Below are 22,034 nucleotides of genomic sequence, written 5' to 3' on the forward strand. Positions count from 1 at the left end.
AATAGTATATTTTGTCATTTCATATGTTTTACTAGCATTACATGTTTTATTTATTTTTTTATACTAATAAGTCGTTTCACTTTCACACTCCCTTAATTTATTACACTCCGCAATTTATAAGTGGTTAGTATATAAAATTTGTACACGTTTCACTACTTAATTTCCCTCCTTTTTTCTACATTTTTCAAAAATCCGTTGTGATCCAAATGGAACAGTTAACTGGCAAAATAAGTAGTAATACATGATAAATTTTTTTGCCACATGCACATGTGAACTATAATAACTAAAACCACTCTAATATCACAATATATGTCCAACTAGCCATTATCAGTAGCTCAAGTATACTATTTCCATTTTCCTCCATTCTACCATACTCTACATGGAGTCATGGACTCTAGAACAAATGACTCGTCATCCTAGAGACCTAGACGAAGACATTCAAATCTAAGGTTCATTGTTCATATGTCTACACAATCTCAAGTTCAAAGTCATCTAACCAGACAATAGAAGACAACAATATTTCAAATCACATTAATCACACGCTGGTGCATATCAAGTTGAAATACTCAAATTGAAACCCACGCACTTGTAATTGTTATATACTCACGAACATTTAGTAGTAGAGTAAAGGCCAAATGTGGTCCTAAACGTATGGTCGTTTTATCAATTTGGTCACGAACATTATCTTTTTTATTATTAGGTCCCTCATAAATGAACTCGGACCGAAATCAGTCCTAAATTGACAGAACCGTTAAAAGTAACGGTCAAACAGGGTGTTTAGCCGATTTTGACCAAATTAAATATTTTTATCAGATTTTTTATTTATTTCAAATATAAAAATTTATTATTCTAAAATAATTTAAAGTAACAAATTAAAACCTCATCCTCCAAACTCAACAGCCCGCCGCTTCTAACTTTGAAGTTTCTGTCCGGCAGCTCAGCGGCGGCAACGGCTCTACCAGACTTTCGACAGTGCAGCAGCGGCATCGTAGACCAGCGACGACGTTCTGATCAAGAGCGAGCAGCAGCCGGGACGGCGACGGCGGTCGCTGACGGCATGGAGGTTGCGACTGTGCTCTCCCAACAACGGCGACACGAAATCGCCGTGGAGCAGCGGCAGCGGCTGAGCGACAGTGATGTCCGGTGAGGGTGAGGCAGCGATCATTGGTGGTGACCGGTGACGAAGGCAGCGGATTTGAAGAGTTTGAAATTTGGGGATTTCCGAATTGGTCGAATTGGGGGAGGATCTCTTCGAATTGGAGATGAACCTCAGCCGACGGAGGCCTGAACCATAGGAGTACCGCCGGCGTGGCGTCGGAGCGACGATGACGGAGGGAGGACAACCGTTGTGGAGTTCACCTCCTTGAGGAGCTTTGATTTGGGGGCTGATGAAACAAGTTTATAACTTAGAAACTTGTTTTACAAAGTTGAAAATGAAATAATCTTACCTCCCGACGGCGACGGCGACGGCGACGGCGGTCGGCGCAGCGGCGGCGTCAGCCGATGACAACAGCGGCGGGCTGTTGAATTTGGAGGAGGAGGTTTTAATTTTTTACTTTAAATTATTTTAGAATAATAATTTGTATATTTGAAATAAATAAAAAATCTGATAAACATATTTAATTTGGTCAAAATCGGCTAAACACCTTGTTTGACCGTTACTTTTAACGGTTCTGTCAATTTAGGATCGATTTCGGCCCGAGCTCATTTGTGAGGGACCAAATAATAAAAAAGATAATGTTTAGTACCAAATTGATAAAACGACCATATGTTTAGGACCATATTTGACCTTTGCTCTTTAGCAGGAGTATTATATTTTTATGAAAAAGAAATTATACTCACAAACTTTTAATTGGGCTGTTTGCTATATAAATATATATGGAGTATATAGCACAAGCATTTAGTTGGGCTGGGCTCTTCGCGAAGAGCCCAATATCCATACCGTAGTCCATATCATTTCTGTTGTGTTTTCCGCTTCCAAACTTGAAACTGCACAATCAAAAGCTCCGATTTTTCCTTTTCCGGTCTTCTTTTCCCCGTTGTGTGAGCTAAAATTCGGAGTTCTTGTTCTGAATCTCGGGTTTGGAAAGCTTGGAGATAGCTCGTCCTCTTATCCGTTTGCAGGTTTGTTAAAATGACTTGTTTTTATTTTTCAATTTATCCACGACTTTGGTAGCTCGATTATTGCAAATCCGTGGGTAGGTCACTAGTTTTCGTAAATAGTTGATTGGTTTTGTGCCTTTTCACTTAATGACCTCTATATTTTTTTTATTTATGCGTTTTTTTTTCTTGTGGATTGTGCTAATTAGGGTTTTATGCACGAATTCCTAATTATGTAGTTGATGGGTGGTTTCTGGTGATATGGTTTGAAAACGAACCAAGTTGTTTGTGAGGACGGCTGTCAGGATTCAAGAGTATATGATAGTTTGCTTTTCTGGTTTGGATTAGTATGAAACTTGAAGTTCTTTTGTGAACTTCTTTCCTGAACCTCCATATGTCAGCAGAGCCAAATGTGTTAGTATTATTGTGTGATTTGCTGTAATACTTAATGGATGGCTGATGATTCACTAGTCTGTTGGGAAAGCTGAAATGTATACTGCAAAGCTATACCGTTAACTGAGAGTTTCTCTACGGATGTGGCAGCTTCGGTTGATGTTCATGCTTTTTTACATGGAATAAAGCTATATTTTCCATTTCTCAGATAGTGGCGTGAGTTCATTGGTTATTTCTGTTGGCAGGTGTTATGTGCTCAAAGAAATTTGTTATGGATACTGGAGTCTTAGTTATATGGTTTTGCATATTTCTTTGGTGAAATGAACTGCCTCAAAACACAACGTTATGAATTTATTACTCTTGGTTATAACTTATAAGCTTGACTCATTATGCTAGCGAAATCAGAGGATCATGGTTCATCAAATCTTTATCAGCGAGTGCAATATTTTACTGAACCAGTAGCTCATTTAACAAAAGCTACTTGTACTTTATGCAGTTATTTGTGGGCACTAACTTGGTATTATGGGCGACAGTCAAACCATGATGGAACAAGCATCTTCTGTAGCTCAGAATGTTGCTAGTGTTAATACTTCTGATGCAGCTGGTTCCATTCTTCCAGAAACTGAAAATGCTGCTCCTGGTGGCATATCTAATACAGGAGAAATAGTTTCTTCATCCAGTGGAGTGAATGCAGATGCTGGGAGTACTCATGTGGTGCTAGAAAATGTTTCCCAGCAAGAAACCCCTGTTACAATGGCCTATGATGCTGGTGAAAATTTGACCGGTCTTGCAAACTCGTCAGCAAATGCAACTCAAGTTTCTGTTTATGATGCTTCACTCGGCAATGGCGATAGCATGACCAGGGATGGAGCAGCCAGTATTATTTCTGAAAATGGGGTTGCTTCAGCTGATGTTACTGGATCTGCTGCTATGCATCAACCTTCAGATGTTTCTGGTATTCTATAATAATTTAAAACTTTACTGAGTAGAGTAGAGGCTAGGTTACTCTATTCCAATAATCTGATTTTATTGCAATGTTGTCAAATAGCGGATATGGCGGCGCCATGGCGCTATGGCCTATGGCGCGGCGTTTGCTGGTGGAAACGCCATAGTGCTATGGAACCACCATATCCACTATTTGACAACGTTGCGGTGTGTACTACATTTAGGAATGGGGCATTATGCAAGAAACATGGGGTTTAGAGCTGTATGTTATGCTTTATTAATTGTTTTAAGAGTTTTAGAAGTTATATTTATATTACTCCTAATTTTTGAATTATATATAACTATATGAGTATTATTTTATTTATTTAATTATTGACCGCCATATACCGCTATACCAATGCGCCATATCCCTGTGGCGGTTTTCGGACGGACCGCCATAAGCCACCATACGGGATTGATTACATTGTTTTCTTCTGGATTTAGGTGTTCAATGTAAAAGAACTTTTAAAGGCAGTAGGACTGACAAGTTTTTCCTCATTTTGAAATCTTTGGAAGGGTGTTTGCTTAGTGTTTCTGTTTTTATCTAATTGAATTCTTAAGATCATAATGTCTCAGGCTTTTTTGGCTTTTAGTTGGATAAACTGTTAAGTTTGAGTAAATTCCCCATATTTGGACATATAATGTTGGTACTTGGTAGTGGCGGTGAACTTGATGAAAAGGCATAATTTATTTCTGTATGATGTAGTATTTGCATGGCTCTGTTATTGCTTCCTTGGTAATTTGTTGGTCTATTCTATGTACCCATAGTTTGATATTTCCCACCGCTGTGATGCATTTAATCTCAACTGCAAACTTGTTTCGTTACATGAGATGGCTCAAAATTTTCCACATGTAAGGTTTTGATAATCTGTTCTGGAGATGAAAAGTTTCATCCCATGAAAATAATTAATCTTATTTAACAATGGTGTATTTGTAAACACTTTCCTTGCAATGCACAATTGAACAAATATTGTTTTTGATGGAGTGTTGATTCATGTTTGAAATTTCTCTGTCAGCCCTCAGCGCAGAAGAAGAAAGGTTATGGAGCATAGTAACAACTAATTCTTTGGACTTTGATGCTTGGACTACTTTAATTGACGAAACAGAGAGAACATCAGAGGTATGTCTGATCAATTCAATTTTCAGGTTTTTAATGATCTTCTGCATACTGTTTTTAATAGATCAACTTGATATTTAGTTACTGCCTCATGATGGTTTGGGGATTCCCCTTCCTGTTCCATTATGATTTATGTCAAATGAAACTAACTGTGCTAGTTCCTCAATCAGGGCAATATTTCAAAGATTCGAAAAGTTTATGATACATTTTTGGCGGAATTTCCTCTATGCTATGGCTACTGGAAGAAGTATGCTGATCATGAGGCACGACTCAGCTCTGTGGACAAAGTTGCAGAGATTTATGAACGAGCTGTTCAAGGAGTTACCTACTCTGTGGACATGTGGTTGCACTATTGTGTCTTCGCTATTGGCACTTATGGAGATGCTGACACTATCAGAAGGTAAATCCTTAAAAACCACTATGTCATTCAAGCTGTGTGTTGTTATTTAGTGTTGAAGTGATATTCTGTCGCACTCTAACATGCTTTCAGCCATCTGCAACAGCCGTTACTGAAGTCTGGGGTGTTAAGGTTTGTAGGGACTAGGGAGTGCACATTAGACAAGTTAATTTTTTCCTGATGTGCAAACCCTTGCTTTCTCTGCTTGACTGCTACTATTTAGTAGCTGAGTTTATGGGATTCAAATGTAACATGGCCTCGGCAGCCTTCCAGTCATACTTCTCCCTAGGGTTAGTAATGTAATTTTTCAAGAAATTTTTCTTTTTTTAACCATTGCACATGAGGTGTTTCAAAACACAATTCTACTCAAGCTTTCGCAAAGTAGGGCTAAGATGGCCTGTATCTCTCATCCTTGACAAGCTGTGTAAGATTCTGTCGAGGAAGGTAAATGAACAGCATAATTTGTTGATTTGGAATTCTCAACTGCTCTTTGAGTGAATAGTTCCTTGTTGATACTAGTCTGCTTATGCTTTTGTGGGGGATTGTTGGTTATCTTGCATCTTTACTGAGTTTTACTTCACATACTGTTATGATGTTTCAGGCTATTTGAAAGAGCATTAGCTTATGTTGGAACAGATTATTTGTGCTTCCCACTCTGGGACAAATACATAGAGTATGAAATTTCACAACAAGATTGGTCCCGTGTTGCCACAATTTATACAAGGGTGTTAGAGATTCCAAATCAGCAGCTGGATCGCTATTTTGAAGGGTAATAATTTGCACATACACTTGTTAGGTTTAATGTTTGTTTCATAGTATGATAGTAATTGAACGTGCTATGAAGTGAAGGTTAGTTATATTTTTGTCAAGTCAACCTTCTGTTAGTTCATTTTCTTGATCCAATGCTCCTCAATTTTACTAAGTAGTAGTTCCACTTGAATGTTGGTTGTGGAAGTTTTTACTTGTATCGCAGTTGAAACAAAATTGAAACTGAATCATTCTCCTGATTCTGCTTTCCTTAGTCTTGTGTTTTTGTTTTAAATCTTCCTTTACATGGATTAAGAGTTAACTAGCATTCAATTTAGTACCTGAAGTGGCTTTGAGCTTATTTGTATTCAGTATACACATTGTAAATTATAATTGTGTTGTGGGTTTATTCTTCATGACTGATAATTTGACCCCTGTGTGGGATATCCATGCACATGTTATTACAGGTTTAAAGAGTTGGTTGCTAGTCGTCCTCTGTCTGAGTTGCGAACGGCTGAGGAGGCACCTGTCATTGCTGATACAGATTCTCAAGTAAATGAGGGAGAGGTTCCTCCTGATGCTGCAGAACAATCATCTACGGCTGTAAACGCAAGCTTGAAAGATGCTGAGGAATTGGAGAAGTACATTGCTATTAGGGAAGAGATGTATAAGAAAGCTAAAGAATTCGATTTTAAGATCATTGGTTTTGAAACAGCAATCAGGAGGCCCTATTTCCACGTGAGGCCTCTCAATGTTGCGGAGCTTGAAAATTGGCATAATTATCTTGATTTCACAGAAGGTGGAGATGACTTCAATAAGGTATCTAAGTGTGTTTAATTTGGACATTTTCTAATATTTTTGGCATGTAGTTTTAGTTGTCCTTGTTATACATTGACTTACAGTTAAGTAGTATCTGCCGCGTCATATGCTTTATTGGCTAAACCGTTGGAGAAGCTTCTTTAAAAAAGGGATATTGAACTTGGACGAAAGCATGGGCCTTCCATTTGCTTTCGATAAGGCTAAGTACTCAAACTCTCATCTGTGAGTCGAAATTCTGGGTTCAGATGTGTAGTATGACATTATTTATGGTTTAAAGTTCCAATGTTATACATGCAGGTGTGTTCTTATCTTCCTAACCATCTATCTGTCAGTGAAGGAGGGTCCCTCCCTTCATATTTGAGGGGCCTCCCTTTTTCCGCCAGTGAGGAGTATTCCTTGTGCATTTCTCCTTCGCACTCCTTTGTCATTTTGTCCTTTTCATAATATTGAACTAGATATTCGATCTGTAACATTATCTACATTTTCAGGTTGTTAAGCTCTACGAAAGGTGTTTAATAGCATGTGCTAGATACCCTGAATTCTGGATACGTTATGTCCTGTGCATGGAAGCTAGTGGTAGTATGGAACTTGTGGAAAATGCTCTTGCTCGTGCCACTCTAGTGTTTGTCAAGGTAGCATCGCTCAAGTTATTGATATTATCTATATAGTTAGAATATATTTTTCATGCCTTTGATCTATTTGAATTGTCTAATATGATGGTTTCTTAATCCCGTTAGAATGTTTTTATTTGATTACAGATCTTAATCGCATTTTCCGTGTTTTAATAATTAAGTATATGCATATAGATAGCCATGAGAACTTGTACTTACTATTATTGTTCGCGATGATGTACTAAATCAGTTCTCTTCCTTAATCCAACATGTTAGTTGTATGTGCCACTTCTTGCTGCTTATATTTGCTCGAGGGTTTCGTCTCTATCTCTAAGTTATACTCCATGTTATGTGCATAATGTCATGAAAACCACATTGCTCCAGTATATTTTATGCAAGGTTATGAATTTTTGAATCCCAAGCTGTCCAGAAGATGGGGGTATCTGAGATGGAGTAAGTAATTGCTTGGTAATTGTTTGGCTAGAAAACTAGATGGAGTTTGATTTGTATAATAGAAGAAACAAAAGCACTTCTTGAGTTATAAAAATTGCTTGTGCCTGTTCATTTTAGTTATAAAAAAGCACTTCAACGAATATTACTGTAAATGATTAATCGAGTGATTTAGACTTGTCAGTTGGCTGAAATTTGTTTTAATGTTGTTTCACTATGTAACATTTGCACAGAGGCAGCCAGAGATCCATCTTTTTGCTGCTCGATTTAAAGAGCAGCATGGTGACATTTCGGGAGCTCGAGCTGCTTATCAACATGTTCACACTGGGATTGCACCTGGTCTTCTAGAGGCAGTAATAAAGCATGCAAACATGGAAAACCGACTTGTAAGATTTCTTGACTTTGCTTTCCTGTTTACTGGTTGGCAATGCTGCTACCATTTTCTTACTTATTTTCTTGTTTCGCAGGGGAAATTGGAAGATGCTTGTTCTTTGTATGAACAGGCAATTGCTATTGAGAAGGGAAAGGAGCATTCCCAAGCTTTGGCTTTGTTGTTCGCTCAGTACTCACGTTTCATATTCTTGGTACATTTTGTAATTTCATACTACTCATTCTTGTGCTCGTTGGCTTATGCAGTTGTGCTCTTTCTATTGCACTAGTGTATGTGATTATAGTTCACTATTCTCCTACTTTATGCATATCACTTGTATCTAGAAAAAAGGTTTAGTTATTTTGGCCATTTAAACCTGTTTTATGTTCAAAGTAGTTACATTTTCTAGTACCATGTTCTGTTGAATTGAACTTCAGTTTCAGTATGTTCAGCATTTTTATGACAAGTTTGATTAGTGCTATCTTTTCCTCTGTCTAGAATGCTCATGTCTCATTTCATTATCGTCAGACAGTTTATCATGCCCTTTAAACTATATATTAGTAAACATTCTCACACTAAAATGTAAGCACTGACTTTTTTATGACATGTTGTGACTACCATTGGAGATTGTTTAAATTTTTGTGTGTGCTATACATCTAAAATGTTCTTAAATTTTGTATTGAAGGTTTCTGGCAATGTTGAAAAGGCAAGAGAGATTCTTATTCGAGGTGTAGAGAGTGTGCCGCTTTCAAAACCATTTCTGGAGGTTATATGCATTCTGCTTTCCTTGATCTGTCCTTTGCGACTTAGCTTTCAGTATCTCTCTTTTTCTTACACACACAAGTGGAAAATGACCATGTAGAGAGAAATTGATAGTGCACATATATGTAAAAAAAAGAAATGTCTTCCAACTTTACTCATACTGTTACCCTTTGGTTTCAATTGTTATATCTGGATTCTTGCAGGCAATGATACACTTAGAGTCAGTTCAAACACTTCCAAAGCAAATAGAATATCTAGATTCTTTGGTTGAGAAATTTATAGTTCCCAGTCCTGACAACCCTAGTATTGCAAGTGTTGATGACCGGGAGGAGCTGTCAAGCATTTTCTTGGAGGTAATGAATCTTGCAGATTCCAAACAATTTTTTGAATTTGAAATTCAGTTATGATGTGGCCTCTTAATTTGTTTTATTATTAACCAATGTTCTACTATGTTTCTACAATGTTCTACATAAGTTTGTCTGACTTCAATCAAGTTATACCATGTGGACTTCTTCAACTTTGAATGATACTGACACCTCTGTAGTAGCTTTATTCTGCATTATGTTGCAAACTAAAAATTTGTTGCTTAATTTTCACACTACCAATGCACAAATGTCTCAATTTTGTCAATGAGATTCTGATTCCATTTGGGTTTAATGAATGAGAGGTCTTATTTGGGCATGCCATAATTTCACGTTACATTTGAAATTTGCAGTTCCTGGATCTGTTTGGAGATGCTATGTCTGTTAAGAAGGCAGATTACCGACATTCAAAATTGTTCTTGAACCATAGAAGCACATCAGTGTCAAAGAAACGTCATGCCGAGGACTATTTAGCTTCAGACAGAACAAAACTTGCAAAATCACTTGTTTCGACTTCTGTACCCTCTGTGCAGGGTGCGTATCCTAGTACACAAAATCAGTGGCCAGCAGGTTATGGTGTACAACCTCAAACTTGGCCTCAAGCCCCACAAACTCAGGCACAACAGTGGAATTATGCACTACCGGTATTTCACTGTTTTCATTTTTTTTTGTATGCAGAGCATAAATTAAAAACTGAAACATCCTGCATTTTTAGCGAGATAAGTATATCAATCTTATTTTTTCTGCATTTCCATGATGCACGAGTGGTTTATTTCTTGTATATAAGAAATGCATATAGCCATATAGGACTCTGTAGCACAGTAATTGGCCTATTTTGTCCACTACAATAGGTTCTACATTCGTATAGCTGCTGCATAATGCAAATTGCTGTATACTTTATTATATTTAATTTTCTTCGGTGCATAGGCTGCGTATGCTGGTTATGGAGCAAGTTATGCACATCCTCAAGCATCAGTTCCAATTCCTCAAAATACAGCATATGGAACTTATCCTCAGACCTACCAAGTGCAGGTAGCAAACAAGATTTTTTGTTTTGTTACTTTAGGTGTTAGGCTAGTTCTTCTTGATGTGATCACTAATGTGTTCCTCGCACCTCCCACTTTAAAGAAATGGTTTTGCCTTTTTTGAAAATTTTCATCAGTGACCTGCCCCACCTCAACAAAATTGTGATCACTTTCAAGATCTTAGCTAAAAAATCGTGCCTAGATGTGTGTGAGAAGGGAATATAGATAGATAGATTATATCAAAGATAAAATTAATGTTGTTGTTCTTTTGATTGATCTCATCAGTACTTGCATATTGCTATACATACATGATTATCCAACTGAATTAGCCGTCGAGCTAATTACAAATTGAACAAAAGTTACCCCTTGTTTCTGGTTATGTGTGTGCTGGAGATTGATAATTTTCTGTTCTGCTGTGAAGTCGATTAATTTCTATTTTGCCTTTTAATCCAGCCGGCTTATGCACAGCCTGCTGTAGCTGCAACTCCGGCCCAGCAAGTTCCTGCTGCTGCTGCCGCACCCTCTGCTGGATACTACACCGGTTATTACTGAGGAAGCAATGGATAGGTCCAATTTTGCTGTGTAATTTGATTCGTAGGTCGGTTGCAAGGTATAAGGACTAATACGATGAGTTTTATGTGTGCTATGAATGGGGTTTTAAGTTGTCAGCTCGTAGGCAAAATACTTAGTAGATATATATAGCTTATATTTAGACGATCTCAGTGTAATATAACTCCTTTCTCTTCAGATACTTATGTCCTGAGGATTAATTCCATTTACTACAATTTAACACATTTTCTGGCTATTTAATAATAGTAAAATAAAAGTAAAGCAAATATGTACCAAGATCCTATTTTGGTTTAGAGTGGATCACATGATAAATCGTTCTTGAACTTTAAGAATTTAATTGTCAGTCTAAAAAATTGTCATGAGAAGTCTCTTAACTTTGCACTTTTTGAAACTATTTTAGGACTTAATATTCTCTAATCATTAAAGAAACATTGTGGAAGCTTTATGCTACTAATGCTGGCTTTCAGTTGATTACTTTCGAAAGGAATAAGATTGATTTTGAATCACTTTCGCAAATAAATGGAATTTGGGCTGTGTAACGTAAACATTACTTAAACTAGGAATATCTTTTATTGTTCCATTGTTTGTAAAAGTTCTATGACCACATTGTGCAGAATGAAATCTAAAACTACTTAAACAAGCATTCATTTTATTACCCCGATTTTCTATTAATTGGTATGTTAACCTTCCTTCTTATCCTTTCTGTCTAAATATAATGAAATTTCGTTAGGAAATAGTATGACATCATGAAGATCGATCCAATTAGGATATATAATGAAATTTTGGCATTAAACGATAGTAAATCTTTTCTCCACATAAAATTTCTTGATTACAAGTGAAGGGTACTCCTTCATCCAATCAACATCCACAATGCACCAACAAATTCGAATGCAGTTGTTTACGGAGTGACATAGTGATGTTGGAAGAGCTACGATGAAAAGAAGGATTTAAAAGTTGGAAGCGATACACAACGAAAAAAGGATAGTACTATATAATATCTAGATATTTTTCTACTACAAAAATTTAGATAATTCTACTATGAAATATCCATATATCTCTACTGCAAAATACCTTAATTTTTAATTACAATAATCAAGTTTACTTGACACATAAAGATTTGTTCCACTACTTTAACAAATGGCCTAGTTCTTTCGCATTACTTACTTGACACATCTGTTAGACGAACTTGCAAAAGAGAATAATATTGGTGTGCTATAGCACTGAGATGATTCACAATGAGAGACGTCTTTTCGCAAAAGTGACTCAAATGCAAAATGTAAAATTTCATTGACATGCATGATATTTTGCTTTCCATGAACTGCAAATGTGCAAACCTAAAAGTGCATAGACTATGTATTTCACTCTTTGATTTATTAAAGCAATCCTGATTTTGATGATACCTGTTTTCGTCGTGATTGTGCATCCTATTACCTATATTCTATATTCCAATTAATCAGAAACAAATTCACCACCTTTTTAGATAGTCAGACAAAGCACTACGTCAAAGACCCCCCCCCCCCCCCAACTAAACAGCACAACTCAACTACATACTACAAGTTTGCTCCCAGAAATAAAGATTATAATGACAAAAATGGAACTGAAACTAAAAGTAGAAGATTTGAAGTAACCACAAATTTCCCTTCAATTAAGCCAATACCAATTGCCAAATTTACATACTTATCTTCCTATTATGTGGACTGGAACAAATATTATCTACTTTGCAAGTTCACCAAGTAACTAACAGCACACAAGACCTATTCTCATTACAATTTGGGACATTCAATTCTGATCAGCCTCTACTTCTGATGTGTTTGCAACTTTGCATCAATTGACTACAAATCTATGCTGTTGCAGAAGCCATGACTCCTTGGTGCACGAATGGCTGACTACCAGCCATGTTTTCTTCAACCTCGTCCTCATCCTCATCCTCCTCCGCATCCCAGAGGAAATTCGCATAGGCCGCATGTATATGGCTGCTCATACAAAAACACACAGTTGTTTGTAACTCTACCAATAAAAGCATAGTTTTTGTGTGGATTCGTAGATAGATAGGTAGATACCTGTTCTGAGATGAAGCTTCAAGTGCTCTTTGGAAATAGTTTGCAGCTCTGTCTCTATCATGATGCACCTCCCACATTATTTTAGCATATTGTGACAGAGTTTCTCCATCTTCTTGATCTGCTAATATTGCCCTTGCATAGTACTCTTCAGCTGCCCCTACATCTCCCTTAATCTGCCCCACAATTACTTCAAATCATCAGAAATTATTTCAAAATTTCCAAACTCTAGCCTAATTCTCAATATTAAAAGCTCAACACAAAGGTAGTTTCAATGTTTTTTCAGAAAACATTTCTAACAAATAGGACATAAGCCACACTTTTCCTAAAGTTGGACTTTTATTGGGAAATCAAAGCATAAATCAAAATTTCATGAAGTTGAGAGATTTTGAAAGAAAAGATACATTTCTCTAAAAAAACATAGAAAAGAAAAACATGATTACACAAAATATAGTATAAAAAGGATAAAGAGTCAATTGTTTTAGGCAACAAGCATCAACTTAACAATCGAAATTAGGCGTTAATTATCCAAATAACATGTTGATTAGTCAAAATTACTCATTGAGTACTCCATCGACGTGTAATTTCGGTAACGAGTAGACATATCCGATTAAACATCCCAAATGATGAGGCAAAATCGATCATTTTCCGTAAATAAAAATATAAAAACGAATATATACCTTATACAAGAACTCTGCATAGTTTCTGAGAAACAATGGATCGCCCGGATTTTGTTCCAACATTCTCTTGTAATGCTCCTCCACGCTGGCGCCGCCGCCCTCCTTATCAAAATCCACAGGCTTGCAGGTTCCTCTGCCACCACCGCCGCCTCCACGGCCAGCGAAATCAACACCCGACACTCCGATCCCTGACGCGAGGTACATCTTCCCCTCACTCTGCGATCCCAAACCCTCACTACCATAAGCAATCGCACTCCTCGCCACTTTTTCAAACACAATCTGTTCAGCTCTCACTGGATTGTAATCGAGTCCACCACCAATTTCCCCATCACCATCAATCCCTTCGTAATCGTCTTCGTCGTCTTCGAAAGAAGTCCATAGATTGTTGGCTGAGAACGACGGAATCGCCTCCAATGAAGTCCTCCGCGTCGATCTCTTCGGCGGATTGAACTCGTACGAAGAGGCATCACCGCCCAATCGTTCCAGATTTCCATCGGATTGAGCGCGTCGGAATCCGCCGCCGCTGCCGGCTTTGATATCGGATAATGAAGGCGATTTATGAATTAGGGATTTTTTGAAATCCTGAGATCCTCCTCCGTTGCTGCTACATTGACATGAGATTTTGGGTTGTTTGTGTAGCTCAGATTGGTGTTGGCTGTTGCCGCTGTTGTTGGAGGAATCCGAGAATGATTGAAGAAGAGATCCAAGAACTGGCGTTGAAGAGCTTCTCAGCATCATGATTTTCACTGTGTGTGTGTGTGTGTTTCAGTTGTTAGGAAAGATAGGGATTCTGTGGAGAGATTAATCAAGTAGGATTCATAATAATTAAATACTGTCATTGTGAAAAAAACCTACTAATAATAAACAGCTGGGATTCATAATTTCATTTCATATATTTCAATGAAGTCTTTTTAAAAATTAGTGACTGCATTCATGAATCATATTAAAATGGAAAAAAATTACCTATATAATTGAATACAACTACTCCCTATTTAGTGACTTTACCTTAATGCTCTTCAACAAAGAATGGAGGCTAATCTTTAGAATAAAATGCAATTGGAGGAGATATTCTATTTATATGCAGAATATAAAATTCAGTATTTAGGAAATTAAATAATAAGCAAAAGAAAATATAATTATTATATCAGGCCAGTGTAGTTGAGGCCGTGTTTTGATTTTCTAAGGTGGAGAATTGAAGATAGAAAAATGATGGCTTGTAGTATTTACGAGTAAATTCCAACACATAATTTGACTGGAAAACGTTGGTTTTGGATTATACTCTCAATTAGCAATATTCGTTTTGATTTGTTAATTTTTTCCAGCCGTACATGTACCCCTCGTGGCCCTTTTAATTTTCATTTTTGTGTTGTTTACAATGTTTCCAAATTTTGGTGAATTACGTTACAATTGTAGCCACACCAATTTAATTAGGTCCTTTCATCTTTTTCAATATAAATGTTATATTAGCCTTCTAGAAGGCTTTAGGTGCACCGTGTATATTCAATTCATTTCATTTGAATCTAGGTTGTTATAATTTTTAAATTTTTCTTAATTGTCTTATAATAATCACACTGAAATTAACATGATAAAATCAAATAATATAAAAATAAAACATCATTATAGTTTGAGTATTAATTGAAAGCGATATATATAAAACGATATGATTTTATTGACATATCCTATTCTATTTAATTTTGACACAGTTGTTTTGGTTTTAACAATAGAGGATAATAGTATAAATTTTAAGAAAACCCATAATTTTATATTTAGTTGTAAAAGTTATGGACAAACCTAAAAGTCAAAGTATAGATGTGACAAGGGGTGTGATCAATTGCTAACTTTCTTAAATTGCTAACTTGCTAATTCATCAACGCAGTCAGTGTATTAAAAATGTCAACATGATGACATTAAAATGTAAACATGTAATTTTGTTAAACTACAATATAATGTGCTGATATTATGTATTGACATTTTGATGTACCGTATTAATATTTTTAATAGACTATATTGATGAGATAGCAGAATTAGCAATTTAAATAGTTAGCAATATAACATGCCCCTGTGATTTAAATGATAATTATTCATGTATTGTATTTGTATCCTTTTGAACCACACGACCTCATTGTAAGATCGTTCAAATTAGAAAATAATTCATGTGAGGTATCCTATTGAACTTTGAGGAAAAGTAATAGTTTTCGTACATAAACGTTATTGTATTAAAGTAATTGTTCTTATTATTAACAAATGGGAGCAGATTGTTAGAAACCTACCGAATTTGGTCAATTTCTGGTTGGTTAATCATTAGTATATTTTTTCAATTATTCTATAATTTCAATTTGAGAGTTATTACGTATTGACGTGACAAACAGAAAATACTATATAAACAAACTACGTCTTTTAATACACACAGTCGTGCACATTTTGAATTTTTATACTTGTGCGCACCAATATTTTTTGTCATTTATCAATTAAAAAATATCAATATTACAAGTAGTTAATCATTTTTTAAAATTGTGAAATTTACTAAAAGTTGACCAAATCTAATGATTTTATTTTGCCATTTCCCCTAAAATTAATTATGTTAAATATGACTCTTGTGACCTAAAGCAATTGTTCTTATGAAAACTGATAAATAAAATATAGTAGCGGGCTAGTAAAAAAGTTGAACCGCGTCGGATCGAATTGGATTCCTCAGCTACACATACATTTAAGTCACATGCCTTTTTGTAAATCTAAGTATTATCATTATTGATTTTAATTGATGATATTTTGGACCAAATCAAATAAGTTTTAGAATATATAATTGCATTTTATATGCGTTGCGTGCTCTCGTTGATCCATTTCAACTTTCAACAATGCGTCAAGACAATCTATTAAGAGCAGTGGGGATGTTGTCCGTCCGTGCCACGGACCCCGCCGTCCGCCAATGTATGCCGTTCGTCCGTGCCACTGAATAGTTATACGTGACAACTCCTGATTGGCTAACAGCATAGCCGTTGGCAAATTGATTTTTATTTTTTATTTTTTATAATTAATTTTTTTTGAAATTAATTAAAAAAACATTTTTAAATAAAAAAAATATTTTCTCACTTTCCAATAAATTATAACCGTTTTATACACATTTTTATTTTATTTTTCAATTTTTTCCCCCAAAATTCGCATTTTCATCTATTAATACTCTCATTTCAACACAAAAAAATTCTCATAACACTACACAATTCTCATAACACTACACAATTCTCATCTATTCTATCATCTAAATTCTCTCATCTATTTTGTCATCAATTCTCATCTATTCTCTCATCTAAATTCCCACCACACTACACAATGGCCGGCTCCGGCGATCATCCTTCCGGCTCCCGCGGTTGGAACCACGAATGGTTCGGCTCCGAGCCATTCTCTAGTCCGGAAACGCAATTTTCGGCCCCTCCTCAAACCTAAGGTTCTCAAGTTCCGGGTGGCTATCGGCCTTATCCGGTGGACGCCCGAGATGCCCCCGATGGGCGATACGGGTGGGCACCCGAATCCGGCTTGGGAGGGAGCGGCAGCTCTACTCCTACTCGTGGTACCCGCACCCAGTACACTCCGGATGAGATGATCCAGATGTTCAAAGCTACTTGGCAGTCTCCGAAGATCCGGACGTTGGCACGAACCAAACCGAGGAAACGTATTGGTGGCGCATCACTCGTCTTTACAATGGAAACCCGGCCGGGGGGAACTATCTATCGCAATGATAGTATGGTGCGTTTGCATCTTCAGAGCCAACGAGGCAATCAGTAAGTTTCAGGGGTATTACCAAGAGGAAGAGCGGGCGGCGGGGAGTGGCAAGAGCGAGCTCGACATCATCAGTGCCGCCTTGGCGACCTACCAAAGCTTGGAGTTGAAACCGTTCAAGTACCTCAGTTGTTGGCAGGAGGGGCGCCAACATCCGAAGTATAGGGGTGGCATAGTAGCATCCTCCTCCAGCAAACGGTCGAGGTCGGTAGCCCTATCCGACGGCGCCTCCGATGATGTGTCTACCCAACTTGCCGGAACTAACTTGGGTAGCCCTGACGCTGGCCCGAGCAGTTCCCGCCAGCCGCAAGGAAGGAAGAAGGCGACGACCAACCGCCGTTGCGCCCCGACTCCATCCGCCCTCGCTCCCTTTGTGCCACCTCAATCCCCGACCAACTCGTTGTGGACCCTCTTGGGTCAACTCAATGCGGCCGATAGGTCTAGCATGACTCCCGACCAACTTGCAACATATGTGGCAATGATACGGGGTCCCCGGCGAACATTGGGGATAGATGACTAGTCTTCCACGGGGGTATTTTTTAGTCTTTAATTATGTAATTTTTTATTTGTAGAATTTTAATTATGTAATTTTTATATTGTAGAAATGTTTTTTGTAATTGAAGTATTTAAATTGAATAATAGAATGGTGGGACCCTTGAGCTTGTCATTGCGGAAGAGCACAAATGTGGGTGTTGTGCTCTTACCTAAGGACAGGGAGTAAAAGTGGGTCCGGGCTTACCCCCGTGCTCTTAAATAAGAGCACGGATGGGGATGCTCTAAGAGACATAGACATGGTCCGAATAACCAGTATAGCTAATCTGGGTCGGATCTTGGGTCGCATGAGCACCAATAATTCTTGATTCTCGGAAGCGACGATCGTTATGAGGAGGAAACAAAGAGTTACATAAAGAAGAATTCCCAAATAATCAACGATTCATCGCGCTTTTTACCTTGAGTCGATTCCACGTTTTCACCAAAATCTCGAGAATTCTTTATGTGGTTTTTGGTGCTATCATGAATTGGTGTTGATGGCAGATCCAGGATATAAAACTCGTGGGGTCCAACTAAGCGAAAAATATGTTTTATATATTTTATTTAAATAGTTCTTTTCCGTTTTTTAAAAATAGAAACTTTGGAAATGATACGAGTTTTAATATAAAATTGGTAAAGTAAGAGAGATGAAGAGAAAAAAATAGTGAAATTAATGTTAATAGATTGTAGGCTTATTTCCTGAAATGGAAAATTTCTATTTTCAGGTAACAGACTAAAAAAGAACTTTTATTTTTTTCAAATGGATGGAGTTTTTAAAAATATACTACTAATATTTAAATGAAGTAAATTTTTGAAAATAATACATTAAATTTAAGTAATATCATCATTTATTATGCACAATACTTGATTCTTACTAATATCCATACAAGTTACGTGCGTTCCGATTGTTTGTATTATAAAATTGGTACTCAATATATTGTTTGTATTATAAAATTGATATTCAATATATTGTATTTTTTGATGACTTAATAGTACTCCTGTGATAAGAAATAGACTGAATTTCCGTGAGATACCAAATTTGGATACTGATCATAATATTAAAGTAATATGAACATAGATAATAATGAATATATTTATACAGCTATGACGGTTTTCAAATAAAAAAATTTCGATAACAATTAGTATTAAGAAAATAAATTTATTTATGGAAGCCCAAATCCCCACTCTCATTATTTAAGCCCAAATCCCAAATTAGCGAATGAAAAAAGAACAACGAATGTTCTTCCCCAAACGCAAAATTCTCAGCTCCCCAAATTTCTTATTCAAATCTTATCAAATTTTTTTTCTATCTACGGTGATGCTGCTGTATATGTATATCTCTTCTCTTCTTCGTTTCTCTAATTTTTAATTTAATTTCTTACCTGCTTCGGTTCCGTGGAGAAGGCTGCCGTGGGGTCGGAGGCGGGTTTTTGAGCGTTGGCCGACCCCGCCGGGCCCCACCTGGACCCGCCGCTGGTGTCGGTTGCTTAAGATGTTGGGATGTAGATGTTTGTCATGGAACAGTGTCACCGATTTCGCTCCACCCGAACCCGAATTCTTCTCTTTGCCCGAACCCCTTCCACAATGGCCTCAAGGTAAGTCATCTCGATTGATTTTGACCTTGAGATCGTTATCTGTCTTGCTTTGTAATTTTTTTGAGATTTGTGTTTTTTTCCCTTTGTATTGTAACATTGCTATGTGTTGTTTTCTTTCTCTCTGTGTCTGTGTGTGAGAGAGAGGGAGAGATTTCGTTGTTTGTTTTATTTTCTATGATTGATTCTGATGATATTTTTGGTTATGTGACTTCAAATTGTGATGTCTATAGCCTTGCTCATAGCAATCAAGCTGTAATCTTGAGGGTTTTGGTGTTCATGATCGATGAGCTGTTTATTTTATATAGTTGATTAGTTTCACGGTTTGTAGTTTAGACCAGGATGAATTTTGGATATAGAATGTGCTCTAAGCTACTTGAGAAATCAAAGAATCGTTTTCTTCATTGTGTAAGCATACCATGTTAAGTTATCTTGATGCTTGTCTTTATTATGCTCGTGTACTCTTCATTTTGATTCCATTGGTATGATAGATTTTCCTATTAACTTTTTGCTAGTTCTATGAGCTTACTGGATTTAAATACACACAGGTTCGGGATTCGCTACCTCAAGGATTGATTTAGGAGGATTAGAGGTTTGCCAAATAACTAACTTTGAGTTTATTTGGTGTTCCAACCCTTCCACGGATGGGAAACAAAGCATCAGCTTTTATAAACCAATTTTAATCCCTGATGGATTCTATTGTCTTGGTCACTATTGTCAATCAGATAAAAAGCCTTTACGAGGCTTTGTTCTTGTTGCTAGGGAAGCAGCTGGTCGACATGATCGTTCGACCCACCGTTCTGACCACATGCCAGCCCTTCTGGATCCTGTGGATTATTCATTAGTATGGAGTTCATACGATGGAGGAGATGAGAACTTTGATGGATGCGGTTACTTCTGGTTACCACAACCGCCGGAGGGTTATAAAGCGTTGGGCTTCGTGGTGACCAACAAGTCGAAGAAACCAGAGACGAATGAGGTGAAATGTGTTCGTGCTGACCTAACTGATACATGTGAGGCTCGTCCCCTAATAGCATGCATGTATTCCAAGTTTTTGAAAGTCCCCCTTACTGTTTGGAATGCAAGGCCTCTAAATCGTGGAATTTATGGACGAGGTGTATCAACGGGTACTTTCTATTGCAGTGCATTGTGTAGTAACTGTAGTTTAGGGGAAGAGCTTGACATTGCATGCTTGAAGAACTTGGATCCTAATTTACATGCAATGCCCAACATGGATCAAATTCATGCAATCATCGAGCATTATGGACCTACTGTTTTCTTTCATCCTAATGAGGTCTATCTACCATCTTCAGTCTCATGGTTCTTCCAAAGTGGAGCACTCTTGTATAGTACGGGTGAGTCAATACAGGCCATTGACGCTGAAGGTTCCGTTCTCCCCAGTGGAGGGTCAAACGATGGACATTATTGGATAGATTTGCCCCGTGATGGAGGGAAGGAGAAACTTAAGCATGGAAACATAGAAAGTGCCGTTCTTTATCTACATGTTAAACCAGCATTTGGAGGGACTTTCACAGATATTGTAATGTGGGTTTTTTGCCCTTTCAACGGGCCGGGCACATTGAAGATTGGGATGATGAGTATCGGCCTCAGCAAGGTTGGTCGTCATGTAGGTGACTGGGAGCACTTCACTCTTCGGATAAGCAATTTCACTGGGGAGCTATGGAGCATATACTTTTCCCAGCATAGTGGAGGTGAATGGGTAGATGCTTATGATTTGGAGTTTATCAAGGGGAACAAAGCCATCATTTATTCATCAAGAAATGGTCATGCTAGCTATCCTCACCCAGGAACCTACATCCAGGGCAATTCAAAACTCGGGATTGGAGTGAGGAATGATGCTGCTAGCAGTGATTATTTTATTGATTCAAGCAGGCAATATGAAATCGTTGCAGCTGATTATCTTGGCGATGTAGTCAAAGAACCTTGTTGGTTACAATATATGAGGAAATGGGGGCCAAGAATTGTCTATGATTCCAGAACAGAGTTGGATAAGATCGTCAAACGCTTACCCCCCTTGTTCAGGAATTCTATGAACAACATTCTCAGCAAGTTGCCATTGGAGCTGTATGGCGAAGACGGTCCCACTGGTCCAAAGGAGAAGAACAACTGGTTTGGAGATGAAAGATGGTAGCCTCCCTTAAACCAAGTCTCTCAACATGTTGTCTCTACACCTATTGGAGATTATGTTGTATATAACCCCGAGCAAAGACCGATTAGGCTATTGATGATGGCGACTCCTTCATTGGCTGATATGCTAATAGAATACGACTTGACACCGAAACTCTCACACAAGATATGTAAATACATGTTCATAGCATTATAGTTGGAGAAGAGTATGCTCTAGTGTCAAGTTCCTCTTATCATCGTGATATTGGGTTAAACAATGTCGTCGTCATGATCATAGTTGAAGAAGACTTGGTATGTTGTAATAGTAAATTCTTCAGCTGCGTACATATATATAGAAAGATCTCTGAAGATCAGATTCAGTCTCTGGCTGATATTGTTGTTGTCATGTTGTGTTGAGGTACATGAACTTTACTTTATAGTTGTATTATTTAATTTATCAGTAAAAGGTGTTGTACTGGTTCTCGTGTCACATGTAATTACCAACTGCAACTTGAGTTTATTGATTCACTTTTTTATAAGGTAAAATTTGAAGAATTTCTTGAATG

The 22,034-nt window shown here is 37.3% G+C and overlaps 3 protein-coding genes across 4 annotated transcripts; 2 read left to right on the forward strand and 1 right to left on the reverse strand.

Moving 5' to 3' along the window:
- The first annotated feature begins 1,970 nt into the window (after nt 1–1,970).
- Nucleotides 1,971–10,931, forward strand: LOC125221585 (pre-mRNA-processing factor 39-1-like). Its single transcript, XM_089062710.1, has 14 exons — nt 1,971–2,124; nt 2,990–3,448; nt 4,494–4,597; nt 4,765–4,994; nt 5,593–5,760; nt 6,206–6,557; nt 7,046–7,189; nt 7,852–8,004; nt 8,086–8,202; nt 8,674–8,754; nt 8,954–9,103; nt 9,466–9,756; nt 10,040–10,144; nt 10,591–10,931. Exons 2-14 carry the CDS (start codon nt 3,016–3,018, stop codon nt 10,687–10,689), a joined length of 2,427 nt encoding a protein of 808 aa, XP_088918836.1. The 5' UTR covers nt 1,971–2,124; nt 2,990–3,015; the 3' UTR covers nt 10,690–10,931.
- Nucleotides 10,932–12,331: 1,400 nt separating this feature from the next.
- LOC125224015 (uncharacterized) lies at nt 12,332–14,588 on the reverse strand. Of its 2 annotated transcripts, none has more exons than XM_048127354.2 (4): nt 14,450–14,588; nt 13,445–14,190; nt 12,768–12,940; nt 12,332–12,680 (listed from the first exon to the last, which is right to left on the reverse strand). In XM_048127354.2, exons 2-4 carry the CDS (start codon nt 14,180–14,182, stop codon nt 12,548–12,550), a joined length of 1,044 nt encoding a protein of 347 aa, XP_047983311.1. In that variant the 5' UTR covers nt 14,183–14,190; nt 14,450–14,588; the 3' UTR covers nt 12,332–12,547. The 2 variants fall into 2 exon arrangements, with proteins under 2 accessions (XP_047983311.1, XP_047983310.1); XM_048127353.2 differs by having other exon boundaries at nt 13,445–14,234; nt 14,450–14,583.
- A 4,364-nt stretch (nt 14,589–18,952) lies between these two features.
- LOC125223161 (hypothetical protein At1g04090-like) lies at nt 18,953–21,958 on the forward strand. Its single transcript, XM_089063120.1, has 2 exons — nt 18,953–19,344; nt 19,890–21,958. The coding sequence occupies exons 1-2, from the start codon at nt 19,242–19,244 to the stop codon at nt 21,491–21,493; spliced, it is 1,707 nt and encodes a 568-aa protein (XP_088919246.1). The 5' UTR covers nt 18,953–19,241; the 3' UTR covers nt 21,494–21,958.
- The last annotated feature ends 76 nt before the right edge of the window (nt 21,959–22,034 follow it).

Source organism: Salvia hispanica, chromosome 1 (genome assembly GCF_029641045.1).
Source record: "Salvia hispanica isolate PSC_SH4W2 chromosome 1, Shi_PSC_v1, whole genome shotgun sequence".
Lineage (NCBI taxonomy): Eukaryota > Viridiplantae > Streptophyta > Magnoliopsida > Lamiales > Lamiaceae > Salvia > Salvia hispanica.